The sequence below is a fragment of the Mauremys mutica genome, chromosome 13, assembly GCF_020497125.1.
Source record: "Mauremys mutica isolate MM-2020 ecotype Southern chromosome 13, ASM2049712v1, whole genome shotgun sequence".
In the NCBI taxonomy this organism is placed as follows: Eukaryota; Metazoa; Chordata; order Testudines; family Geoemydidae; genus Mauremys; species Mauremys mutica.
In genome coordinates this window covers 1,965,594-1,974,964 of record NC_059084.1, presented here as the reverse complement: position 1 = coordinate 1,974,964, position 9,371 = coordinate 1,965,594, and the positions used below count along the sequence as shown (strand labels likewise).

Below are 9,371 nucleotides of genomic sequence, written 5' to 3'. Positions count from 1 at the left end.
TTCCTGATTCTCAATGGTGAACCTTGGTGATCTTCCTGCCCTGAGAGGGGGAAGCTTGGTGTTAGTAGTTATCTGGTGATCCTACTGTTCTATTGACTTGTTAGCCCTTTGGTCTCACAGCTGGGCAGTTTTCCTTCCTAGTGTGTGTTGAAAACTTAGGATAAAACATTTACACAGACCAGTCTGCTTTAGGGGTTCATTCTTAAGAATGGTCTGACCCAGTATGGCCAATGGTCCATGTAGCCCATTATCCTGTCTTCTGACAGTGGCCAGTGTCAGATGCTTTACAGGGAATGAACAAAACATGGACATTCAATAGAGTGATCCATCCCCTGTCACCCAGTCCCAGTTTCTGGCAAACAGGTTAGGGACACTATCCCTGTCCATTGACGGACCTATCCTCCATGAATTTCAGTTTTTTTTAACCCTATTATAGTCTTGGCCTTCACAATATCCTCTGGCAAAGAGTTCCACAGGTTGACTGCATTGTGTGAAGAAATACTTCCTTTTGTTTGTTTTTAAACCTACTGCTTATTAATTTCATTTGGTGACCCCTCGTTCTTGTGTTATGAGAAAGTGTTGTTTACTCATTCTCCACACCAGTCATGATTTTATTATACTCAATCTTATCCCCCCTTAGCCATCTCTTTTCCAAGCTGAAAAGTCCCAGTCTTATTAATCTCTCCTCATACGGAGACATTCCATACCCCTAATCATTTTTGTTGCCCTTTTCTGAACCTTTTCCAATTCCAATATATCTGCACGCAGTATTCAAGATGTAGGTCTATCATGGATTTATATAGAGGCAATAAGATCTTTTCTGTCTTATCTATCCCTTTCTTAATGATGCCCAACTTTCTGCTTGCCTTTTTGACTACTGCTCCACAGTGAGTGGATGTTTTCAGAAAACTATCCACAATGACTCCAAAATCTCTTTCTTGAGTGGTAACAGCTAATTTAGACCCCATCATTTTATATGTATAGTTGAGATTGTTTTCCAGTGTATGTTCTCTGCACCTATCAACTTTGAATTTCATCTGCTGTTTTATTGCCAAGTCACCCATTTCATGAGATCCCTTTGTAACTCTTTGCAGTCAGCAACTACTCAAGATAGTAGTATGGTATCATCTGTAAACTTTGCCACCTCACTCTTTACCTCCTTTCCCAGATCATGTATGAATATGTTGAACAGTATATTCTCCAGTTGGAATGGGTGAAGAGCTTGGTATTTGGTGGTTGGAGCTGGAGATTGGGGTATGTGTGATGTCCTCAATAGCAATACCTTCCAAAAATTGGAGCGAGCCTGGGTAAAACCTATAGCTTTCATATTAGACAAGGGAATGGGAGCGTTAAAACTCATTTTGGAAACCCCCGCTTCACTCAAATAGCTGAATTAATAGTTGGAAGAAAAAAATCATTTGTGAAAAGGATGTGGGTGTTGAATCTTTATCTAGAGGCTAAGAACTTCCAAGGCACAAGTCGGCGTTGTCCGAGAAAGGCTTCAACCCAAACAAGTACAAAGCTAAATATTGATATTACTAAGGTGAAGGGAAAAACCCTTTGTTTAAGGTTGAAGCAGCCACCTTATTTCTACATGGTATAGAAGTAAAATATTGGCACAAACCCATTCTTTTCCTGCAGGCCATAGTGATGTGATCTGGAAGACACGTGTTTGTTAGAACACATGCTTGTCTCTTTAAAGCAAATTTTTCTCAGTCATTTAGTAAGCCTGGCTAGTTTTCAAACATCAGCCTTTTAAAAATCTGTGGCTGACCTGTCAGGAAATGTAGAAAACAGGAACTGAGGGTGCTTTTTCTGAGGTCTGCAAGAAATTTCAGCAAGGCCCCGGAAGAGTGATGTGCTTTTGCAAAGTAGCTTCATAAACTGGTTGCCTCTTAATCTTCCAGGAGCTCTCTGAATCTACTGCTGTTCTAATGGGAGCTACAAGAACAGTTATCCAGGAAGCTTTAAATAATGTGGGATTACATTCACATACGTCTCAATATAACCTCAACTTCATGATTCAATATTTTATATCAAATAAACAAGCAGCAGGTTGGCCTAAAATGGAGGGACAATTGAGGTGAGATCATCTCAACAAATCTAAATACAAACCTCATTTCAGCTTGGCTTTCTCAATCATCCCATCACTTGGAGGTGAGGGGCGGGTTTAATGACAAAGACCAGTGGGAGTCCTGACTCTGGATCTGTTGCAGAGACTGCTCTCCTATCAGCCCTTGAAAGGGGCAGGAAAAGGAAAGGATTTCTAGCCATAAATCCCTGGAAATGTTCCTCTCGTGTTCTATGGATCCTTTGTAGCGCCCCTGCCTCAAGTCATCTCTGGTGCGAACATGCACATGTGTGTGCTCCTTATGGAGCAATTGAAAAGGAATTCCCTCTCCCCATCCAGCTGCTCTGAGGGAGAGGGATAGAAATGGGCTGCTCGGTGGCTTCTTGGCATGGAGACCTCCATCCAGTCTTTCTAAGGAAGAGAACCCCTTCTAACAGAGACTGGGGAAAGCAGTCTGCCTGAAGTTCTGTGGATGAAGTCACAAATCCAAAGATGACATCATAGTTGAGTCTGTTGATGGTCTTGGGGTGGAAGTCGCCAGTGGATACACAGCAGGAACAGGGAGAATGTCTACTTCTGAGAAGCTGAGCAGCTCTTTGATGGGCTCAGAGACTCATAGGATTAGTATTCATCCCTCTGTGGCATGGTGAGTGATGAAAGACACGATACCCAAGGAACTTTGCTTTTCACAATACCTAGTTAATTTATTGCTGCTTCTCTGAGCCACCCTCCAGTATAGTAACCCCTTCTCTTAATCCATCCTTCCTCCTTGCTAGGATGATGTAGTGGGTAAGTGTGTAAGTGCATTGAAATTCTTTCCTAATTTCCCCATCTGTGAAATGGGAATAAAAATGTCTCTACCTTCTTTGGGCATTGTAAGGGTTAATTAAAACTTGTAAAACAATAAGAGCCTGCACATGCAGCTCCAATTGACTAGCTGGACTTTCTGCATATGTCAGAAAATCAGCCTTAAATGACTTCAGTTCAAGGTGCTTAGCACCTCTCATGATCAAACCCTTCCATAGCTACCAGGATGTGAGTTCAGGATTACATAGCTCTGCAGTAAGAACTAATGACATCATAGTACCTAAGGCAGTATACAGAGTGTCATCTCCTACGTCAGGTTACACTAATTTATGCTGGAATTACTTTAATACAAATATTAATACCTGAATAGCCATTTTAAGGATTGAAAGGCTTGCAGCCTTATTAATGATTACAATCTCTCTCCCACCCCCAAAGCAAATAAAGCAACATTTTATCTGTTTAAAATTTTAGGGTAGACAACGATTCTGAAGATGAAGGAAGCTTTAAACAGTATCAAATGGGGCAAAAGGTAAATGAGCAGTAATGCTATTGATGGACACAGTGTTATATGAAAAAAGGCTGTTAGGTGTTTCTAAAATGCAAATGGAGCAGGATTGATGTGGTGGTCTTATTTTCTTAACTGTACATATCCATATTTTGGAAGCTTAAATCATACAATATCAAGGCTGGAAGGGACCTTAGGAGGTCATCCAGTCCAACCCCCTGCTCAAAGGGGGACCAATCCCCAGACAGATTTTTACCCTCAGATCCCTAAACGACCCCCTCAAGGACTGAACTCAAAACGCTAGGTTTAGCAGGCCAGTGCTCAAACCACTGAGGTATCCCTCCCCCCAAATGATAGCCTTGCTTCTCTCAAGTGCAGTATTCAGTGACCCCTCTAATATCTGCATCCAGCTATATTTTTTTTCTCAGATTTAAATGACTTTAAGAACTGCTAGTCATGTTTTAATTTTTTTTTAAAGCAAGCTTTAATGGTTATACCTTTACCTTAAGGTATCAGGTGGGCAAGGAAAATATTTTGTTTTAAAGTTGAAACTTACCGCAGTGTTCCCTGCTTTGAAACCCCAATGTGCCCAGTTCATCCTGGCTTTGGGGCTAAACTCTGTGCAGTTGCTGAGCGGGTGCAGGAAATGTTGGCTTTATGCTCATTTTGCACCTTTCCTATCCTGGACCAGCGAAGGGCCTATTCAGCTTGCAGCACAGATTGAAACAGCCTGAGTGCTGTGCTGATTTGCACTCAGCTTGCCTGTGACAAATGGGCCAGCATAGCAACTGGGAATAGACAGATCTTAGCCATGCCTGCCTGTTTCTGGGATTGCCTTTGCCATGCCCCTTGTGCCAGGGTCTCCTGCAGAGGATGGCAGAGAGCTAGCTATGCCAGCTGTACCCCAGCCAGCAAAGCCCTCTATGTAAAGTAATTGCTTGGTAGCCGCTATAAATTGGATCCTGTATTTCTTAAGTGATTTAAAATTAATGATATGGTAGTAATGAAATGGGGCTTAAGTGAGAGTTGTGGTGCATAAGACCTTGTGTGGGGTCTCTGCACTGTCATGGATTTACCCCTGTTGAAGTCCATGGGGTTACTATCAATAGTGAGGACTATTTCCATGAACAAGAGTTTCCAGAACTGGACCTTCAGTTTCTAAGGGCTTTTGGGCAGTGGCCATTTCTCTGCTTATCTGTATATGCTCTCATAAGGTTACTGCTTATAAGAGGTTTACTATCTTCCTGCTCTTGCCCCATTTATGTAAGACGTGAGTAAAGAGGGCTCTCTTGGGTGTAATAAAAGCTCTGCACATGCTGTTCTTGATTCTAACTGTTTTTTCAGATCACTGGACTTCAGAGCAAATCTGTCTCGAGCTGCTCATCTCCCAAACAGATACTGAGATTCCCAGAATCCACTGATACCTCCCGTGCACAGCAAGTTGAGGACCAGATCAATTATGAGCATTTGCAAAAATTGGAGCGATCGTTCCGGGAAGCCGACTTAGACAAGGGTGGAGGTGATAATGCAGCATTTCCCAAAGCATTTCAGTTTCTAGATAACTCTGCTCTTTTGGTCACTTTTTTAGTTTCATAGCTATCTCTGTTGCTGTTAAGAAGCATGCAGTCTACACAACAGTATCCATCAGAATTAGCCCCTTCAGGCTTCATCAGTTACTTTGGACCTGATTTTTTCCACTGAAGAGATCTCCAGCTTACCTCTCACAGCAAGTCTATATCACCCATTCTTTGTGATAGCTTTGGGTTTCTGTATGGTGAAGTAGACACAGATTTCCTCTTCCTCAGTTGTTAGATGTAGGTTTGTGTCCCATAGTTCTATGGTACAGAAGTCAAGCTTAATATTCAAAGCAGCAAAGAATCCTGTGGCACCTTATAGACTAACAGACGTTTTGCAGCATGAGCTTTCGTGGGTGAATACCCACTTCTTCAGATGCAAAAATTTCTTGCATCTGAAGAAGTGGGTATTCACCCACGAAAGCTCATGCTGCAAAACGTCTGTTAGTCTATAAGGTGCCACAGGATTCTTTGCTGCTTTTACAGATCCAGACTAACACGGCTATCCCTCTGATGCTTAATATTCAGGAAGTCAGGAGAACAAATGTACCAATCTCTAATTAGGTTTGGTTTAAACAGGGTAAAATCACATATTGTAATAAGCAGCAAAGAATCCTGTGGCACCTTATAGACTAACAGACGTTTTGCAGCATGAGCTTTCGTGGGTGAATACCCACTTCTTCGGGCCACTGCTTGCATCCGAAGAAGTGGGTATTCACCCACGAAAGCTCATGCTGCAAAACGTCTGTTAGTCTATAAGGTGCCACAGGATTCTTTGCTGCTTCTACAGAACCAGACTAACACGGCCACCCCTCTGATACTTGATATTGTAATAATGACACTAACACTTCCACAGCATCTTCCAGATGAGAATCTTGACTTTCTTGATGAGCGTAAGTTAAGCCTCGCATGGCTTCAAGTTCTGACTCCGGTTTAGACATTTAAGGAAAATCTTAGTTAGGGGCCCCTGTTCAAAAATCTGTTTGCCGAGGACCAGACTTTCAAAGAAGTTCTGCACTTCTTAGGTGCCTACCAGTGTTTGCAGCTACTGCAGATGTGCATGCGGATTGGGAAATTGCATCTGTAAACAGCTAATTGAGAAGCATTTGCACACATCGATGCGTTACTTACACAGTTGCAATAAATTGTATGAGCAAGTTTGATACCCAACTGTGTGCCTTTTTGTATGCACAAATTGTTGAGAAATCTGCCCCCTTTGTGTGTTTTTGGGGGGATTGCTTTTGATGCTTAATTGCCATTTTAATGTGCTCTGTGCAGTCTATTTTTTCAATAGATATAATTATCTGGAAAAGTTTAGGGCTGAATATACTGTGCTTATTCTTCCAGGGCTGGATATTAAAGAGTTCCGCAGGGCAATGAAGATGATAATGGACAATATTACTGAAGAAGATATTGATATCATATTTATGAAAATTGACACTGATTGTGATGGCTCCGTGGGCTGGGTAATACTGTGCTCTAATCAAAGAGAATGGTGGTTGTGTAGCAGTTGCAAAAATTTCCTGATTTTTATTTACTTTGGTTTAATGTTGGGGGAAGGCAGTGTTTCCTGCTATTCCTGTTACCTTTGCCATAGTTCTTGCTGTATCTGTCAGCACCATAGAACTTGAGATAATTAATTCTGTTCTCCTTTTTATACCGTGCTAATGAAATTGTTCTCTCTCACAGGAAGAATATCTGAACTATATATTGCGAGAGTACAGAGGAAAGGATGACATGCTGAAAAGCAAATCTCCTCTGCTATTTCAGACACCCATGAAAATCATTCCAGTGTAAGCTCTTAGCCATTACTGTCTGAGGAGGAGTGATCCACATTAAAGCTGCTTGTATTAGTCTTCCAGTTTAGTGTGTTCTTGTGACATCCTAGCTGTGAAAAATTTCTTTTTTTAAAATCAGGTATTTAACAGCAAATGGCAAACATGCGCATCTTCCCATATGAAATTGGCTTAATAAATTAGCCTCTAATCATTTAAGGAACAACCTCTATTAAAGATTATAGCCTAGGTGAAATGGCTGCTTGAGATGAATTCCCATCAGTATTAATCAGTCTCAGTAGGATATTGTGAGTATAACTAGGGACGCATTAGATTATTGCTGTTATAGCAACAAACCTGAACATGAGAAACGACAACACTCCCTTCTCTGGGGGTCACTTAAAAGTGAGGTGTTGCCTCTTTCTCAGACCTGCCAGTGTGATACCACTTGGGGTTGATGCTATGATGAATACCTGAGAGCGAGTGTGGTGGTGAAATATGGCTAACTTCTCTTGCACACTTGCTTCTGACTCAATTTTGTTTGAACTCAAATCCTCTCTAGTCCAGCCAAAACTCTCCCCCCAGCCAATGTGTCCCCTTTCCTTCCTACCTGGATAGAGCCTGGGAATAGATGAGCTTTACAGCATGAACTGAAGGCTAGCAAATGCTGTGACTGGGGAAGCATGCTCCAGTGCCATGGAGACTCTGGGCTGACTTCAGTTTCTAGGGTGTTAAATAAAGGGACAGGTGGTCTTTTGTTGTCCAGGCCTCTCAGAAATGGGTGCACTGTAAATACTTCAGTCGTAGTGTCTCTTCTGATCTTAAACCTGTGATCATCTAGTCTGTCCTGTGTAATACAGGGGGTTTCAAGCTGCACACAAAGGCTCAGCCCATCTGCATTAAGAGTTTGTGGCTAGCTTAAAAAAACATCCCACATGATGTGTCCAGGTTTCAACTTCTTGCCACACATGCCAGTCCCTCCCACAGGTCTTTTTTCCTCTGTATGTGCTGTAATGTATCTTTGTGCTAAGGGGTTGGAGACATTGCAGCGTGGACACCAGCCACCTTATAACCTTATAGTGTGAAAATCTCCTTCCCACTCCCACCACTTCGCCTTGTGTCTCTCGCCCTGGGGGAGGCTCAGACTTACTTAACACGCATCAAAAGCTCCTGAGCTCAGGGGCCTGAGTTTCTAAATTCTGCTAAGTGCTTTCAGTCCCTGTGTTCCCCCCTGCTCTATTCCCCCCTCTTACAGGCCCACCTTACCCTTCCGCTTCCTGACTGTTCTGCTCCATTTCTCCTATCTCACTCCTTCCCCTTGCTCAGGATCCAAGGCCAGGAAATCATCAAGGTGCAGTTTTTCCCAAGCCAGGGCCGGGCAATGGACAGGAATGAAAAGGCCAAGAAAAGTAGTGGTTGGAATCTGTCAGGGCGATTCCTGACGGTCAGCAGGGATGGAATCTTACTCTACTGGAGTGACACATTCAAACTGCTCCGCACTGTCCAGGTACATAGCTCATGAACCTGATCGAAATGAAGAGCTAGATTCTATCTAATCCACACAATCCAGGGCTCTCAACCTTTCCCAGACCACGACACCCTCCCATTTAGCCATCTAGAAATGAGGTCCACGTGGCCTCCCTGGGAGTCTCAACCCATGCCTTCATGGAGCTTGTATTCACAGTGCAGATGTCTCCTTTGTGTGTGTAGTGCTCGTTCTGCATGGGCGACATCCCATTGCCATGAGTGGTGATTCCACAAATGTGGATGCACCAGAGAGCCCCCCCACTGCAGATGAGAGACCCACAGCGTGGCTCGGAGGGGAGAGTTTTGCCGATCATATGAAGCATTTCTAAATCACCAAATCACTTTAGTCAGCGGGGAGGCAGTGCTGTGTTACACTGGACACTGCTAGCACAGAGGGTGGGGTCAAAGCCTTCTCTTCTGGATTACCAGCACTCTCAAAAAACCTAATATTGAGGGCATATAAAGGGAAAATGTACCGTTTCTCATGGAAGGGATATTGTGCACTAATGTCCCTGGAGAATCTCTTTAAACAGAAGCACCTGGTCTCAGCTCAAGTTTTGATCTATCTGCTAAGTTTTGTCTTCTTATAAACTGAACATAAGATAATGAATGAGGGCTGAGCACAATAGGACAAGACCAATTAGACCCTTGAATCACTGCATCTTTCTACCATTTCAGCAGTAAAACTCTTCCTATTTAAAAATAAGTGCTGGTCTGGAGCTCTCATTCAGGGTGGAAAATACCAGAGCTGCTGCTAACTTAGGGGGAAATTCTCCTCAGGTCAGACAGCGAGCCCAAGGCCTATGCATTGCTTACATCCTGCTTAAGCCTGGTGCCATGGTAGTGCTTTATTACGTGAGCTCTGAGTGGGATTTGCAACTACTTTGGGGTTACTTGATTTTTCAGTGTATGTTTCCTCTTTGTGTAGCTTGATCAGTCTGGACGACGGCCCAGTCAGCAGATGTGGGTCACTGACATGGTGTGTCTGTCTAATATCAACCTGTTGGCGATAGCATCTACTGATCAGATTATTGGTAAATAGAGACAAATCATTCCCCATTGTGAAGATCTGGTCCCTAACCTGCACCACTGATGTTAATAGAAGCCTTGCC

The 9,371-nt window shown here is 43.0% G+C and overlaps 1 protein-coding gene across 1 annotated transcript in view; it reads left to right on the top strand.

The window, feature by feature from the left end:
• The first annotated feature begins 2,515 nt into the window (after positions 1-2,515).
• EFCAB8 (EF-hand calcium binding domain 8) overlaps positions 2,516-9,371 on the top strand; it is a 37,160-nt gene continuing 30,304 nt past the window's right edge. The window contains 7 exon segments of the mRNA XM_044985790.1: positions 2,516-2,717; positions 3,350-3,407; positions 4,728-4,902; positions 6,305-6,423; positions 6,647-6,750; positions 8,059-8,239; positions 9,188-9,293. Coding sequence (XP_044841725.1) covers positions 2,638-2,717; positions 3,350-3,407; positions 4,728-4,902; positions 6,305-6,423; positions 6,647-6,750; positions 8,059-8,239; positions 9,188-9,293 — 823 coding nt within the window. The 5' untranslated portion in view covers positions 2,516-2,637.